The following is an 18,758-nucleotide window of genomic DNA, read 5'->3' on the forward strand; positions in this document are numbered from 1 at the left end:
GCGGAGCGCAGGCTCCGGACGCGCAGGCTCAGCGGCCATGGCTCACGGGCCCAGCCGCTCCGCGGCAGGTGGGATCCTCCCGGACCGGGGCACGAACCCGCGTCCCCCGCATCGGCAGGCGGACTCTCAACCACTGCGCCACCAGGGAAGCCCTAACTTGTTAATTTTTGATGTGTTGTCTATTTTATTTTCTAGTTAGAAAATAAAAGAAATTGTTGACCTGCAAGGAGATGAGAATGAGGGCTAGACTCCAAGGGAATTTCCTCTGGGATCAAGTCAGGAGGACTTACCAGAACAGCAAAGCCTGAAAGTCTGAAAGCTGAATCTGTGTTGGAATGAAAACATCTTATTAGCTTTGAAGGGGCTTCTTTATATCACTTTCAAGTGATTTATAGTTGCATCTTGAATGAGTGTTTCATCTCTGAGAATAGCCGGAGATGATCTAATAATACTCAAGAAATGTAAAGGGAAAACACTGGAATTCCATTAATAAAAAACCTATCCTGATGATGTCATATTATTTGATGGAAACGAATGGCATCGGTAATGAAATTGCTTACTTTGTCAAAGACTAGAACAAAAAATGTAATGGGCGAATAATCGGAAAATAGGTGCATTTCAACTACAAAAGCTCTTAGAAAAACTTCTCTCAGTCATTAAGAAGTTTGCTCCAGAATTACATATTTACTCTATACAATGAAAATGAATAATTTATGAAGTTCAACCACAAAGTTATGCATATATGAAAATGAACATAAGGGGGACACAAGTCAGTTTAGCACTTCTGGAAGAAGATTGATTTTACGGAGGGTAGTAAAATCAGTTTGGGGGTTCTTTGTGTTTCTGTTTTTAAATAACGACCACTCATCCTCCTACCCTCACAGTCCGACACAAGGGCTTGATTTGCTTGTCCATTGTCTGCTGAATGAAGCAATTGGCTTTAACTTTTCTCTCAGGTCCTCACTTAAACTGCACGGTTTTGGCTTACACTACTATTGTCTACAGTTGAAGAAATCATTGTTTAAAGCCTCTGGCTCTTGATAAGAATCTTACTAGACCCAATTTATTCCCTGTGGAGGAAAACAGTTAACAAGGTGTCCCCTGTTTTGAACAAGGGCAGAAAGCAAAGTGGCCCTGCCCCAATTGTATTAATTGTCAACCTTTCCTACCACGTCTGAGTAATACAGAATAAAACCAAGAATTAGTTTTGTTTTTCTCCCCAACTTCCAGCTACCCTTAGAAGAAACCCTTATAAAATTCAAGGTCAGTTCAGTAGCCACTGCATATATGCATATATGGGGGGCGGGAATATATACTCTTCAGAATCTAAAAACTCAAGAATGTGCCCTTTGTTAGTCTGGATTAATTCAGAATAGAACGTCCAACTGAATTGCCTTGAGTGAAAATGATCCCACAAACAAAGAAAAATCACCACTTTCCTTTCAATACCACCCCAGATGAGAGGTCAGACTCCCAAGGGATCCATTTGCCAGGTAAACACACTAAATTGGAAGGTGAATGCACATTTCAGCCAGACAGTGGAACCCACCTGTCACTTGTGAACTAGCACATTTTGCTTCAGGGTTTCTAAATGAAATTCGGAAATACATATTTTAGTGCTGAAAATTTAGCAAGATTACAGTGGTCTTTCCCTGTGCAAAGGCTTTATGGCCTTGTAAAGTAAACTTGGTAGGGGAGACACACTTAAAAGTTAGGTTAGATATTTTCTGTTTCATCAGGAAAGAATCAAATTGCCTGAATAAAGCTGGGGGGAGGGGAGGGTGGAGATGATTAAAATGTTTACAATTTATGTTAGGGCTTTAACATGTGGACTGAAACAAGAGTCGAGCACAACCTCATAACAAGGTTAAGACTTATATATTCTATTCAGCGGATGAGGCCAAAGTGTGAAGCACTTGCGATCCCACAGTCACAACATGGGTTCTCACCCAAGGCATCACAATGGTGCACCATGAATGGTCATGGGGGAAGTTCCAAACTGCTGTAACTAAAGAAGCCTGGATCTTCACATGGAACTTACGCTAAAAATTTAGGTGCTTGAAAGCAATCTCTACAATAGCATCACTCTTACTTGCCTGCATTTCTGTTTTCTTGGATGAGAGGGAAATGGTGGAGTTACAAGTAGACTACAGAGAATCATGACTACTGAGAATTACCTATAAATTTGTTGTACATGGGCTTCCCTGGTGGCACAGTGGTTAAGAATCTGCCTGACCATGCAGGGACACGGGTTTGAGCCCTGTCTGGGAAGATCCCACATGCCGCGGAGCAACTAAGGCCGTGCGCCACAACTACTGAGCCTGCACTCTAGAGCTCGTGAGCCACAACTACTGAGCCCACGTGCCACAACTACTGAAGCCCGGGAGCCTAGAGCCCGTGCTCTGCAACAAGAGAAGCCACCACAATGAGAAGCCCGCGCACCGCAACGAAGAGTAGCCCCTGCTCGCCGCAACTAGAGAAAGCCCGCGCACAGCAACGAAGGCCCAACACAGCCCAAAATTAAATAAATAAATAAATAAATAAAAATTTGTTGTACATGTGGGAGAAGCCCTTCCAAACAAGGATGCATAAAGAACATTGTGAACCACTAGTCCAGGAGCCTAGGAATGAAATGTCCACTCTTAGCAATTCCCCAACTCTTGAACAACCCCAGAGGGAAGCAGGGAAGAGATTACTCTTTTATCCCTTCAGATGACTGTCTGCTCACATATCCCTGCAGGATGAGTTCCTAGAAGGAAGCGAGCCACCCTGAGGACAGCTTTTATAGGTGGCTTGTGACATCATTCCATTGCATTGCACCCCTCCCAAGTCCTCAGATAAATGGGTAATTACTTGATTCATCTTAGGGCTGAAATTAGTCTCCTGTTGGGTAGCAACAGCCAGACTTCTCCTTCATAGAACTTCTGACAAGAGATTCAGGTCCTTTGGTCTTCAGGAAAAATGAGGCCTGAGGACAGGAGAAACTGCAGTCTCAGGGCAAGCTAGGAACCCCTAAGCCAGGACCCAGGAGTCAAAAGAAACCCACAATCAAACCAAGAAGGCTTGTCTCCAGCTCCCCATCTCACTACACCTCATGAAATATTCATGTCACAGGAGACCCAACCCCCTCCCACCTTCTATACTGCCCAGCAGCACTGAGATGAGGTATGAGTCCCTGATAACAAACACACCCATGGAAGAAATTCTTAACACCCACGGGCAGGAGACAAATGGGCCTGAAGCAACCAAGAGGGAGAAAAAAAGCCAGAAGTACAATAAAGAACTCCTGACAGGTTCTGAACTCTTGTAAGTTAAGAATAAATAAATCCCACAGTTCATTGAGAATCTTGCTCTCCTCATCTTCCCTAGAATAGGGAAGATGACCTGGCACTCCGCTGAGCCCTAGACAGCTTCTGTAGAAGGGAGGAGGGTTTCTAGAGCAAGGCCATGCTGCCCAGAGCGTGAACTGTGTTGGCCAACTGAGTGGCCCTCAACTGCTGAGGCTATTGCAGAAACTGGCCAAGACAGGAGCGCTATCTTGACACAACAGGATGCAACAAGACCGACACTGAAGAAACTATGCCACAGCCCGTGAGGGCAGCGCATGTGACCCATGGCCATGGTTACTGCATGAAGCTGGGGCTGGCCCTACTTACTGCCAAGAGGAACATCAAAAACATCACACATGATTCTATTAACTTTGTAAAGTGATGAATCAACTTGAAAACTGACAGGCTCCATTCAGCTAGCAAAACACTTCATTTTTAGGCAAGAAAGCAGCTGGATGAACTTTGGTTTGAGTCCACTTTCAGCAATTAAAAAAAAGGGGGGAGGTAAAAACGTGTTATCTGATTCTACTATAGGCTTTCTGGTTAGGATATAACAGACTCTCAAAGTCAAGTCAGTAGAGTCCTTGAGGAGAGCAGACACAGAGATAAATGACTCTCTACAGCACTCTGTTTGCTCTCTGTTGATGGTGGGTCGTTACATTAAAGCTTCTATGTATAGTGTCAAAAGGTCACACCTAAGAGGTTTCTGGAGGTGTTAGGGAAGCTGAAGTTCATTGGGGGTGAAATGATTCTCCCAACATACCCTTTCACTAAGACAAAAGCAGCAAGATTTTGCCCAGACTCAGGCCTCAACCCTTCATTTTATTTAAACATAAAACCAAAGCCTCACTTTTTAAACAGTAAATCTCCCTGGAAATCAGTAAATAAGATTAAATAGGGATATAAGAAATATGCTGCCAGCAACAAAATCAGCTCTGCCCAAGAACATTGCTGAGTATCCCCAGGTGGTAACTAGAAACTCTCTTCTCAAAAAAAACAAGCAACCATTTAATTTGTTAGCACCAAGTAACAGTGCCTCAGGTATTGAAAATAGTTGGAGAAAGGAGATACTAGACTTAAAGGTGTTTTCTATATAAGAAAAGCTTCCCCCATGAAGTGTTGAGACCTATTTTAACCATTTTTTCACAGAGAAATGTCTCAGATACATACCACACTATTTAGGATTATGAAACAGATTTAATGTTATAAAATGATACCCTTCCTGATAGCAAGATATTATGAACACTGCAAAAACTGAAGTATGCAAATTACTTGCCTCCCTGAAATAGTACATATAACACTTTGGTGCATGTGAGTCTATGTGTTTTACTGGGGAAAGGGCCCTATCTAAATTCTCAAAGGGACCCAAGAAAGGGTCTAAAACCGACTGAACCAAGATGGGAAGTAGCCTCTGCCCCAGACCCATTGGTCCCCAGTGCTCTGATGTTCTAGGCAATGTTTTCCTTTTTGCTTCTCATGGTCTTTCTGTTTTCAGCTGTCACTTCTCACCCACACTACTCACACCATTTTTGTGGTTTCTATCTCCCTTATCCCCTCTAGCTGCTTTTCTTCCTCTCTTCTCGCTTACGTTTCTGCCAGTGCTCCTTCACTTCTATTGTGAGGATAAGTATCACTTGATTTTAAAAAAAGGTGATCTGATCAGCAGACCAGTCACGTGTCTTCTAAATTGCAGCACTTGTGGTTGTCTTCATTTTTGCTCAATACTTGAGCTCTTTCCAGTTACCTTTGAGTTTGTGGGGTTTGTGGGTACCTTTGGGTTTGTGAAGATGCCAGATTCTGACTGCTGGCGACATTATTGGAGCAAGCTTCTTGTAGATTTCAGCACGCTGAACATGGACTTGAGACAGCAACAAACACTCATTCCCCCCCATCAACCTACGATCTACAGACTACTTTAAGAAACTTGAGGCACTCTGTCTCTTTCCCAGCTTATATGAGCATCTGAAATATCTGCATCCCCAGTCTAAGCTGGGATTTACAAGAAATATTTAGAGCTTGCTCAGCATGGCACTTTCAGTCATGTTCTATAAATGGTATGCTGGTAAATGAGCCAAAAAGAAACAAGAAAATGTCACTGCTTCTCCTTTATTGGTAGATTATAGCACCATGTCAAATGGAAAGAAGGGAGATGAGGGAGGCAGGGTAATCTCTGACTGCTGGGGAGCCAGACATGCCAGGTGAGACAGAACCACTAAGAACCCTGGTAACTGCTAAGCACCGGGACAAGGATGAAGTTGCAAAGCTGCTTTACCCCACCACAAAAGATAAGATGCTGGCTCTTGAAATGCCTAAACACACTGCTTTCATTTCTTACCTGTCACGGCGGCTGTCTTATAGTTTGGGGGGAAGGAGTTGGTTAGCTTTTTACATAACTAAAAATAACAGTGCTGTGGAGGAGAGAGATGTTCCCAAGAGCTAGAAGTGGCAGACCTCAGATAGTATAAAAATCAATGAATTCAAAAATGTATAAACATAAAGCATGCACAGAAAGGTCAGCTCTCCAAAAGTTGAAACAGAGATGAAACATTTAACAATAGAGAAAGTAGTCACATATATCCAAAAGGCAAGTAATAAGATTAGCAAGTAGTTGAAAAAATGGCTGAGAAAAGCCATAAATCCCTCAGTTCTCCTGTCTCTGCACCACTGTGATGTGGCTATCCATGGGTATCCACACCTGTGATCCAGAAGGATATGCCTGTCCAATTTCTTACCTCACTGCGGTCGCTGGCTGGGATGTGTGAAGGCCTTGCTTCTTCATCGAGTGGCTCAATCACTGTCACCTCTGCAAATTCCTCCACGGATCCTTGAAACTCAGGTAAGGACCTTCGTCCGTAACGCTTCCCACCTCTAACATATTTGGGCTGAGCTTCGAGAGTGCAGTCTGGGCAAGGAGACAAGAGTTGAGGCCACATTACATGACAATCTCAGCCCCTATCTGACACACAGCCTTCGGACACAGCCTCTTATACCAGCCCCAAAATAAACCACCACCGTTTGCCAGTTGTGGTGGACGTGGGCGTATATGAGCCAGTAAGTCAGATGCAGAGCACAGCTTCTAATTCCGAATGATTTATAGCACCCCGAGTATATCTCAGCATATGGTGGGAGAGATGAGGAGCCAGCAGTGAGGGATTTGTTTAAAAGTAGGGAATTAAGATCAGGACAAAGCAAGCGGTCATATTTGTTCTTCTGTTTATTAAGCTCTGTTTTGCAGACAGAAGGAACAGGAGAGGGAGGGATCATACTACCAGAGACACATTGGAAAATGATGATAAAAAGAACACCTTATCAGCACTGTAAAGTTAGCATTCACACCAATTAGTCTGGAACACACCCCTCTAGTACCTTAGTGAGTCCTTTGTTAACCATCCCACTTTCTGATCCATCAGACAAGCAGGAAGATAGAACAAAGAAACTGACACAGTGGATCCTAATCAATTAATGACAGCTCACTGCTCATATGAAACTTGTCATCAAGATCTCGTTATAAAATTAAAAGCTGTGGAATAAAATAGCAAATGCAAAACTGCATTAAGAAAATAATATATTATGTTCTTTTCTCTTCATGAGCTTCATGTTGTACAAAATAAAAGGAATGTGCATAAGGGGACAGTCATCTCTTGACCCTGAAGGACTTCAGCATTCAGCAGAACATGTCTCAGGTTCAACCTTCACCACCACCACCATCACCATCACCACCACCAGCACCACCACCACCATCACCACCACCATCACCACCATCACCACGAGCACCACCATCACACCACTACCACCACCACCACCACCATCATCACCATCACCATCACAATCACCACTATCACCACCACCACCATCACCACCACCATCACCACCACCACCACCATCACCACCACCACTATCACCATCACCATCAGCACCATCACCACCACCACCTTCATCACCATCACCACCCACCACCACCATCACCACCACCACCACCACCACCATCATCACCACCACCATCACCACCACCATCACCATCACCACCACCACCTTCATCACCATCACCACCACCACCACCATCAGCACCACCACCACCACCACCACCACCACCACCACAGCCACCACCATCACCACCACATACTAACCTTTCTCTACAATGGTAGCTTTAGAGCAATAAAATAAATACTTCACTCATTAGAAATGTCAGCTTAGAGACACACTTTTTTTAGCACCTTGAACAGAATTAGGAGAACAAAATATTCCATTAAAATATAAGACTGGCAATGCTTTGATTTCAGTTCTTATCACCCACATGGACATACTGTCTCTCTGGAGAACATAATATGTGTTCTGTTTGAACATGACAGTCTTAACAAGGTATGTCTGAACTCAGACATGTAGATTTTTAGATGAGGTCTGTACACAGATCCTCAAAACAAGGGTTAATTGATTAGATAAGAACTAAAAGAACAAAACCCTTCCTTTATCACCACTGAAACCATGTTGGGGGTAGCTATTACTTTGTAGCCTCCCTGGGAGGACTGGTGATCCTGCGTGACTAACTCTGTCCTCCCTGCTCCCATGCCCTTCCTCTGGGATAAGCTTAGGTTTCACAATTGTGGTCAGAAACATCCTGAAAATGCTTGGCAAAGCTCAGAGTGAAGTATTTATGCTTGCTCTATAATTTCTAGCAATATTTATATCCAGCTTTTTCAAAGTCCCAGCCAAGTCATTTTACTAGGTCGAGCGATTCTCTTACAGGAAGTGTTCAAGCATACAAAAGTTATATTGAAAGTCGCATGCATATTTGAAGGTACCTTTTATCAGAAGACACTGTGTCAGCTTGTGAGCATTCAGGAGCGGCCCAGACACCCGAGCTACTTGTTGGCAGCTGACACCCACAGATGCTAGTCAGATAAAAGGCAATGTAGAACCATCCTTAATTTATTACATATTCTTAAATTTTAGTGGCAGACAACAAGATACACCGTTAGTGATGACGGGGGTTTGGAAAAGATTAAAGGGAAAATGTATAACGTCAGAAAATGGAACGTGGGATTTTCCCAGTATGAGAACATAAGTCATGGTCTGGGGAAGGAAGTGGCAAAGGAACTCTGAATGCATGCTGCACTTTTTCAGAGGAAAAAAAGCAGTGGGGCAAAGCCACAGTGTTAAAACAAACAAACAAACAAACAAAACACAACCCACTGTGATTTAATCCAAAATCCACCTGTGGATGAAATATTTCCTACTAAATATTTCATGCTGTGTAGGGAGCAGTGGTAGATTTGAAATAGCTCTTTTTCTAAGCAATGAAAGATAATAGACTGTGAAACAGGGATCCTGTGGAGTTTTGGTTTATTTATACACTTAACTTATTTTTCCATTGCCAGGAACTTTAAATTCTTAAAACTCGAAGTTAATATCTTTCACAGAATGTACATATATCACAAAGTCAATTTCTAGAGAAATCTATTAAAATGTAGAATCTTTTTGAATAAAGATATTAGCACAAAGGGAAAATGGGGCATTAAAGTTTCCTCGTAAGAAATTTCACAAAACTTCCATACAATAAAGAATTACACTGGGCTTCCCTGGTGGCGCAGTGGTTGAGAGTCCGCCTGCCGATGCAGGGGACACGGGTTCGTGCGCCGGTCCGGGAAGATCCCACATGCCGCGGAGCGGCTGGGCCCGTGAGCCACAACTACTGAGCCTGCGCGTCTGGAGCCTGTGCTCCGCAACAGGAGAGGCCACAGCAGTTGAGAGGCCCGCGTGCCACAAAAAAAAAAAAAAAAAAAAAAAAAAAAAAAAAAAAAGAATTACACTAATCACACCAATTACAAATAGTTATATTTTAGACTTGAACACACTCATACAGCCTTCTTTTATTTACAGCATCAGCCTCATTGTATTTACAAGATAAGAAGGGGAAGAAAGACATTAAAAGTAAGGAGATCCAGAGAGAACATTCATGGTCAACAGCCATTGTTGTGCTAAGCCTTTGAAAACTCCAGTGTTCTCCTTATGAATCTCAAGCAGGGCTTTATAAGTGCACAGCAGCAGTCCACCAAACAGGAGGCCTTAGTGGGGATTTCAAGACACTCTTGCCCACCCAAATTAAAGAAAGCCTTACCCCTCTCTTACCATGCCCAACAAAGACTTGCCAAACCGCAGCCCTGGGGAAAAGTTGCTTTACTTTATGAGCACATCCAGATGTAATGTATGTATTTCAGGGGTTTATCCTGGAACAATTTTAGCTATGCCAGATAATACAGGGTTATTTAATTTCTTGAGAAATGAAATTATTTACATACAGCTTCCTTTAACATAAGTGTAAGTAACTGCACCAATCATGAGCTCCAAGGAGGGACATGAAATGCCAGTGGAAAAAAACCCAAAATATAAAGGACTGCTTGTACTTTCAGTATTTTATTTCCTTGAATGTATATTTATGATTCTACCTGGATTGTCAAGCTTCTAAGCCATTTCCCCTTCTTTCCTATTTTCCATTTTCCCTACTTGGCATCACTACATAAAAATACAAATGAGCTTTGAAGGAAAGCAGACAAGCCCAGCCTGCCCAGAGGAGTCTTAGACTCCTGGAGACCCTGGAGAGCTCACAATGAGATGCACCAAGAAGAGAAACTCCAGAGGTGTGATAATGTTCACTGTCCAGAATCAGGATGAACCACAGTGCACACGTATGACTTGTGACCAGAAAGAAGGTCTTGCACTTATAATGAAAGAAAAATTGAAATTCAATGTTAATGAGAATGACCACTCGAAACACGCCAGCTGCAGGCAGGGAAAACAACCAGCCACCCACCTGTCCGTCCGCCTCTCCCTCCCTTCCCCCCCTCTAACTGAGCAGGGCAGTTCACCTCTGTACTCTCTCCCAGAACTGCCCCAGCCACCTGTGTGATGTGGATGGCCACTTGGAACGCTCAGTTCTTCCAATGACCAAAGGCAAAGCAATGAGGACCCAAGAGGAAGCTGAAATCGTTACCCAAAAACCTAAACACTATTTATTCCATCAACGCTTTTCTTGAAACACACAAGGCTTAGGACATGGGATGAGGTGCCATCCTCAGCACATACATGGGAAGTTAAAGGAGAGTTTCAAAGATGCACTCCAGTATTAGGTGGATTCATTTAACTTACATTTATCAGACACCTGCCATGGGCAAAGCATTCTATTGTACTTGTTGGGGGATAAGATGGATATTTTATCACTTTTTGATTCAAACTTCCCTGTTTGACCTGAGGATACTTCCAGGATGAAGAAGAAAGTCCTGCCTTTACGGTGCTGATCTTCTTGTTTTGGAATTGCTCACGTAGACCCCCTTGCTTTCTACTTCCCTTCCTGCCCCATTTCGTTAACCTGGGAAATCATTCCCAGAGACCCCACCCCCTTCCAAAGGACCTGGGCACAGGGGGATCATCTGAGGCCCTCTATACTACATTTCTGCTGAACTCACGGGATTCCTGAAACCCCTCTGAAAATAAGGAGTCAAAAACGAAGCACGTGTAAACCTCAGGACAAGCCCCCCACGAAGCTTCCCTGGAAGAGGCAGTCACACAGCAAATGAGCACGACCAGCCCCACTGCACCTCCCACCTCCTCGCCTACTCTGAACGCTCCGTTGCACAGGGCTTACACAGTCAGAGTGCAAACCCACACCTGATACTAAACAAGAGAAAAGGGAATAAAAGAATCAAAGGGGAGACCAACACAGGAGACAGAAAGAGAGATTGAGACCAACAGCAAGGGAAGGGGGTGAGGGACAGAAGACAGGCAGAGAGCTGGAGGCCTATGTGGGGATGGCGGAGGGGAAGCCGGAAGAACTGATGGATTGGGGACCAAGAGGTAGGAGAAGAATGGAGTGAGGGGCCAAGAAGGAGAGGAGAGGAGGGTGGAGGTAAGTTGGAGAAGTGGAAAGAAGAAGGGATGGGGAGGGAGATGTCCCAAGGAAGCGAGGGGAGAAGAGAAGCCAAGAGAGAATGAATGACATAAAAAAAGACACCTGGAAAGCCTTCGGACACTATCGGCCATTCCTTCTGCTTCCCAGTGTGCCCCGCCTCTGCAGGGACCATCAGCAGGCAGGCTCCTCACCCCAACACTTTGTGTGCACACAGCCCTTGCCAAGGCAGCTGCTTCCAAGCCACTAGCACCCCACTCCCCAATAATGCCTCTCTTCCAGAATCTTCACACGAGATGCAGATGTCAACTGGAGCTTTCAGGTCCTCCCCGGATGCAATGACAGAATTTTAGGGGCAGTCTTCACATCAATTCTTACCAATCTGAGTGATGTTTCCTGCAGGAACACAGGGGCTTCTGGGCACAAAGGTAATAAGGTGGTTCTGATTAGCCTTGCCTGGAAGGAAGCGTCGAGGGGAAGGTTAGCACCCCGCAAGGGTGCTGAGGATGGTGGATGGTTGTGGTCTGGCAACCCCCAGGGCTGACTGGTCTGATCAGATGGTCTATCTAAGCCCTAGAGCAGGTGAAGGTCTGTCAAGAAGAAAAACTCTTCGATGGGCTTCCCTGGTGGCGCAGTGGTTGAGAATCCGCCTGCCGATGCAGGGGACACGGGTTCGTGCCCCGGTCCGGGAAGATCCCACGTGCGGCAGAGCGGCTGGGCCCGTGAGCCATGGCCGCTGAGCCTGCGCGTCCGGAGCCTGTGCTCCGCAACGGGAGAGGCCACAACAGTGACAGGCCCGCGTATCGCAAAAAACAATACAAAACAAAACAAACAAACAAACAAACAAAAAAACCTCTTCAAGGTGATAATGATGATGTGATTGTTCCCCAACTTTCTTCCCAGGAGGATCAGCCTGCCTGCGTCTTGAGCCATTTGGGGGATAAAGGCAGAGATTCACTTATCACCTAACTGAATCCTCCCCATTGTTCAAGGCTCAACTCAAAACTCATTTCTTTCAAGTAACTGCTTGGCACAAGTTTCATGGAACGTTTTTTTCTATGAATTTAGTGCAACCCATACTGTTGATAGCTCCCGATTTAATAACGATCATGGTCATATTTTTCTAAAAGCATTTTACATGTTAGAATTACCTACCCAGCTGGACTGAATGCTTTCCAGGGCAGCAGTGCTTCATGGAAAGAGCCTGTGGGCTCTGAATTCAAACAGACCTGGACCCTCTGTCCTTATCAAGGTGAGGAGTACCTAACGTCCTGAGGCTTGGTCTCCTCATCTGGAGGAAGGGAAAACAACAGGAGTTCCATGGGGCAAGGTCACTATTCTGTCAGGTAGCTCCTGCCCTGGATAGTGTCCTCCCACCCAGACTCCTGGGGGTCAGCGGTGGCTCAAAGCCAGCAGAGCAGAGTCAGGGAGAGCCTCACAGCCCCCAGTCCCGCAGTAGATTCCTTGACCTCATTTGTCGCTATGGGTAAGATTACTGGCGAACACACAGTGACGACATCCAGTCTTTCATCTCAGAAACTGAAGCTGCCTCCATCTCATTCATGCCCTAATTTTCTCTTCCTTGTCATCTCCTTTCCCTTCATCAATGGGCTGACATGAGAGGACACACCAATTCTCTAAGACTCCCTGTAGAAAACTACCATTTTCATGTCCCCAGTTTGGAAACCTTCTCATACACTGGAATTGAAATAAACTTACAGCAGCATAACTCCCAAGCAATGTTTCATTATCAAAATTCTCACCAGCCCTATTTATTTAATTTTAAATAACAGGAGTATCTTTTTTTTTTTAATTTATTTATTTTTGGCTGTGTTGGGTCTTTGTTTCTGTGCGAGGGGCTTTCTCTAGTTGCGGCGAGCGGGGGCCACTCTTCATCGCGGTGCGCGGGCCTCTCACTGTCGCGGCCTCTCCTGTTGCGGAGCACAGGCTCCAGACGCGCAGGCTCAGTAGTTGTGGCTCACGGGCCCAGTTGCCCCGCGGCATGTGGGATCTTCCCGGACCAGGGCTCGAACCCATGTCACCTGCATTGGCAGGCGGATTCTTAACCACTGCGCCACCAGGGAAGCCCAGGAGTATCTTTTTTCCACATACACATATTTTTAAAAGAGTGCCTTCTTACTCCTTGTAAAATCATAACAATAAGTATTCTTCTATAGGACAGTTGAAGAGTTGCTTAGTCTTTGATTACACAGATACATCATAACTCGCCTAACCAAAATACACTGTCAAATATTTATTCTTGGGGTGGGATAGGGAGGGAGGGAGATGCAAGAGATATGGGAACATACGTATATGTATAACTGATTCACTTTGTTGTAAAGCAGAAACTAACACACCATTGTAAAGCAATTATACTCCAATAAAGATGTTAAAAATATATATTTATTCTTGATATATATATATATATATATATATATATATAGTTTTTCGGGTTTTTTTTTTTTTTACTATTTTAAATGACTATCTATCTACTATTTTAAATGACACATCTTCATGCACATCCATAATTATTTCCATAGCATAAAATCTGAGAGTGGCATTGATTGGCCAAAGGCATTTTTATGGTACTTATTGTTTTACATAATTCTAGGAAGGTTTTATCATTTTACATGACCACCAGTGGGTGTGAATGTTTCCAGTTCCCTCTGACCTTAGGAAATGGGTCCTCACACCCTCTTTTGATAGCGGTGGTGGTCAGTGGTAGTGATTTTACCTTACTTTTAATTTTTGAAGAAATTTTCTGGTGCTCACTGTCAGCATCTCATACATACCAAAGGAGCCGAGGACTAAGCCCTTACTCAACCAGAGAGAGGACAAGAGAACATGCCTGTTGGGCCATCTGTGTATATCTCCTAAAAACAGGGTCCTCAGCCACAGTTCAGTTCAACTCTGAATACAGCTGCAAGCACAAATCTTCAATCACTGCAAACCAGGATCTAGCCCACTGTCTGGCCATGAGACCTGCCTTGCTGAGTGAATGAAGAGATATTTGTTTATTATATTTATAGCTTCCCAAAATATAAGGAAAATAACTAGAAATAGGGCAGTTTCTGGAATTAGTAATGTTTATTACAAAAAAAAAAAAAAGAAAGAAAGAAAAAAACAATCATCTGCCATGCCTTTTTTTCTAATGATTTGGTTTTTCCAAACCTGAGTTTTCCCTCACCAAATAAACAAAGGAAAGATATTTTACATTAACCGCATGAGGGAAAGAAAGAGCTTCCTGCATTATGCTAACATCTACTACAGAACACAAATCTAATGTAAGATGCATCAAACAAGGACAAAATCTCTGGAGAACAGATCCAGACAGCATGTTGGTGCCATGTAGCTTAGAGTCTGTGCCAGCATTTCCTTTATAAAAATCCTATCATCCAAAGCCATAGCAAGCTGAATAAGTAACTAATAATTAAGGTGTCCTCTTTTTCTAGGAAAATAGTTTCAAAATTAAATTGTACACATAGACATGAGGGAGCTATGCCATCGGTGATGTTAATCAGTTTGGAATTTACAAAGGACTCTCTACATCCCCAACCCATTTTTCTGACCTTATCTGAATTTCAGTACTTTTCATTGTGTACTATTGTTGTTTTAGGGAAAAAACTCTCTCCTAGGAGTCTTAGAATCATACACATCAGCGTTAAAAAGATGCTGAAAATCGTCTAGTTCGTACCCTCTAATTTTAAAAATAAAATTATAAATGGCAGAGACGTTATAAATGGCACAACCCATGACTACATAAATAATGACTTAATTCCATCTCCTCTGACATCCTATTATAGCTTTGTTTTTGTATTACTTATATACAACTGCCTTTTATTAGAAGAATATGAAAGCATGAACTATACTGGGCATTTGTCCTTAGGAAGCAGACCCTTATAGTGTCAATTTATGTTGGGTGAAATTTTATAGAAACACAAAGCTAGCTTTCTCATAAATGTAGATGTCATTTAGATATTAGGAGACAACAAACTGAATCTTGGAGCTGAATGGATTTTAAGTATTTTCCAGTAAAATTACATTCACATATGAGGCAACTGAAGACCACAGAGGTTGTGACGTATAAGGCCACCCAATTAGAGGAGCAGGGCCAGTATTTCATAACTCCTGGTTCACGGTCTTTCTACCTCATCAAGCTGGATTTTCTATATTACAGTCAGGTGCAACATCTGATATTTTTAACTTATAAAAATCTTGGATGTTATACAATAGCAATTCATGACCCACTCAATGTCTAAGGCTGTGCACGATGGACCTCCTATTTTTGCAGTCACCTTCCATAGTTTAAGGGTAACCTTTTCTCTCAAAGTCCAGGAGGTCCACTGATTTGAAAAGGCAAGACAAAAATACAATAGCCCTGGCCCCTTACGGTAGAAGATGAATTAAGTACTGAACAGCCAAATAATGCTGAGGACACAGGCATCCCTGTCACTAATGATCACGGGAAACTTGCTCTTATTTGCTCCTTCCTTCTGCCTCCGGCCGCCTGTCAGAATCTTTCTGGCCAGGCTGCACTGACTGAGGACTGTTGCCCCCAGTTCATCCATCTGAGGGTTAACATCCTCAAGCCAAAGCCTCCTAGAGTCCCATCCCTCGGTGATACAGTGTCAGCATCCTCCCCTGTTACTATCTGTGAGACTTCAACTAAGCCACATCCCTCATTGAGCCTCAATTTGCTCATGGATAAAATGGCAGCATTTGCTCCAGCCCTACAATCATATGGTCTATGATTTAAGGGATAGTTATTTTCATAAAGGGGAAGGAGGGGGAGAACTCAAGTGGCCTCTTCATACACAGCATTTGAGTCCTGATCCTTCTTTCTCTGTCTCTTGCCAGCCAAGCCAGGCAGCCTATGGGGGTGGAGTCACATTTACAAGTGGGTGGGAGAACGTCTGAGTGGAAAGCAATGCACGATCCCCCAAAACAACTGGAAGGGCCAGGGAGCGATGCGCAAAAGACAGAAAAAGCAGAGAGTCTCAGAAACAAAGAAGGAATGACTCCCAGCCTCATATGAGAAAAAACACTCTTAAGACACAGGCTCAACCCTAGATTTTATGCTGCCAGACCAAACGTTAGGAAGTCGCGTACACGCTGGATGAAATGCTATAATTCCTTTGCTGCTTCATTACACTGATTTGGGGCAGCTCTGTAACAAAGGTTTGCTGCAGCCCACCCACAGGATGGAGCACACGGTGACCTATAAAAATCCCTCTGCGTGTCGCCCTGGAAGATTTGTCCAAATGATGGCCTCAGCCTGCACAGCACTGAGGCATATACACAACTCTGAAACTACCGCCTGGAGCTGAATTCATAAACCTTACTTCCGAGCTGTTACCAAGCTCAGTCAGCCACTGTCTACCTCCCCATTATTCAGAGCCCTCTATGGGGCACCCTTCACATTTGTGGTCACATCAATCTGTACATTTATTATGACAATCTTCTGGCAGGTGACAGGAGAGGTTTTGAAGAAAAAGCAGCAAAAGGACCACGTGGACTAGTGGTAGCACTGCCCGTTCCAAACCCATATTATGGGAATACAGAAGAACACTGAACTTAAGCTTATGTTACCTATGCTCATATGAAATAAAATAGATGTATTAATGTCACCATAGCTCTAGTCAGGGTCCCTAGATCTTGCACTATCGTCATCAAGATGACAACCTTGGGGCTTCCCTGGTGGCGCAGTGGTTAAGAATCCACCTGCCAATGCAGGGGACATGGGTTCGAGCCCCGGTCCGGGAAGATCCCACATGCCAGGGAGCAACTAAGCCCACGTGCCGCAACTACTGATCCTGCGCTCTAGAGCCCGCGAGCCACAACTACTGAACCCGTGTGCCACAACTACTGAAGCCCTTGTGCCTAGAGCCCGTGTTCCACAAGAGAAGCCACCGCGATGAGAAGCCTGCGCACTACAGCAAAGAGTAGCCCCTGCTTGCTGCAACTAGAGAAAGCCTGCGCACAGCAACAAAGACCCAACACAGCCAGAAATAAATAAATTAAATTAATTAATTTTTTTTTAAAAAAGATGACAACCTTGATTTTAAATTTTTATTTATTTATTTATTTTTGGCCACGGGATCTTAGTTCCCTGACCAGGGATTGAACCTGGGCCCCAGCAGTGAAAGCGCCAAGTCCTAATCACTGGACTGCCAGGGAATTCCCAAGATGACAAATTTAAAAAAGTAAAACTGCCAATAAAATGTGAGACCCCATAAGAACAAAAGTCCATGTTCCAGCAGTGGTCACCTACAGAAATTCTACTTTTTGTCTGGAAAATCTCTAGAATGTAATAACCTCCCTCCTAGGCTCACTGGGGGCTTGCAGAGAGCTCTGGAAAGCCTGAGTTGGCAATAACCTTAGCAAAAAGGGGGAGACTCAATCTGGAATCCAAAACACTGCTAAATGCAGAGTTCATACATATGACACAAATCTGGAGCCTTTCAGAATATACAATGAAGAACTAGATCACCAGTGAGGATAAGACATGAGCTCCCACGTGTGCTTCTTCTAAATAGGTCACACTGAGTGACTCCTTATAGTGACAAAATGTCAATGATTTCTCCTCAGTCTCAGAACTGGACTATATTTTTAGTGTCCTCTTTTTTAGTGAGCAACTCTATGGGTTACAAACACTGGTAAAATCTGTAGCCACCACCACAATCAAGATATAAAACAGTTTCATCACCCCCAAAATTCCCTTGTGCCTTTTATAGTCAACCTCTAATCCTAGCCCCTAATAACCACTGATTTTTTTAAATAAAACCGGACTGTATTATAATATAAATTTCAACGCTGTTTTAGACTTCCCTTTAAATATTTACCATATTTCATTGATTCTAAGACATAACCTCCCCAGACACACCCCTAGATTAGAATATTCTGAAATTATTATGTGTCTTACAAACAATGGCATTTTACCATTATAATTGAGAATAATTTTTCTTTTTAGAGGTATATAAAATAATGATGTGTCATAATCTATGGTGCTTTTAAAAAAATCAGTGAAGTATAATATTAAGTTTTTCATTTCATAACATTCATTGGATACTTACTATGTGCTAAACATCCTATTAGGCACTAAAAATACAACAACGAACAAACGTGGACCATGAGGAACTATCACCCGAGAGGAGATAGAAAAACAATTATAATATAATGTGATAAGGTCTGTAACAGAGGGCTATCCACTCAGTAGGACTGAATAAAATTATCTCTTCATTGGCCAACCTTGTTCTTTCAGACAAAACTCCCCCCCAGTTCATACTGTTCCTCATTCACAGGAAATGAGGAGGGAGGAAGTACCATTCAGCCCCACCTCTGCTCATTCCTAGAATGAGTTTTGGCCACACCATCTGACACATCTCCTAGGAACAATCCAGTGATTTCTTCCACAATTCGCTGCTGTGGTAGAGAAGGCTGATCTTAGTGTGCAACAGCTGCAAGGCTTTTATGACCATGTCAAAAGACCAAAAATAACCACTCAATCTGTGGGAGGCGGATGCCCCAAA

General features: G+C 43.5%; 1 protein-coding gene across 13 annotated transcripts in view; it reads right to left on the bottom strand.

The window, feature by feature from the left end:
- NIN (ninein) overlaps window positions 1-18,758 on the bottom strand; it is a 105,930-nt gene that overhangs the window by 67,972 nt on the left and 19,200 nt on the right. For 7 of the 13 annotated variants that reach the window (XM_028495847.2, XM_028495850.2, XM_028495849.2 and 4 more), the window contains 2 exons: window positions 8,129-8,218; window positions 6,062-6,231 (listed from right to left, as the gene is read on the bottom strand). In XM_028495847.2, the coding sequence (XP_028351648.1) occupies window positions 6,062-6,231; window positions 8,129-8,218 (260 nt within the window). Of the gene's footprint in view, window positions 1-6,061; window positions 6,232-8,128; window positions 8,219-12,384; window positions 12,515-18,758 lie in introns of those variants that run through there. The other 6 variants (XM_028495848.2, XM_028495853.2, XM_024118464.3 and 3 more) reach the window with 2 other exon arrangements.

The sequence above is a fragment of the Physeter macrocephalus genome, chromosome 11 (assembly GCF_002837175.3).
Source record: "Physeter macrocephalus isolate SW-GA chromosome 11, ASM283717v5, whole genome shotgun sequence".
Lineage (NCBI taxonomy): Eukaryota > Metazoa > Chordata > Mammalia > Artiodactyla > Physeteridae > Physeter > Physeter macrocephalus.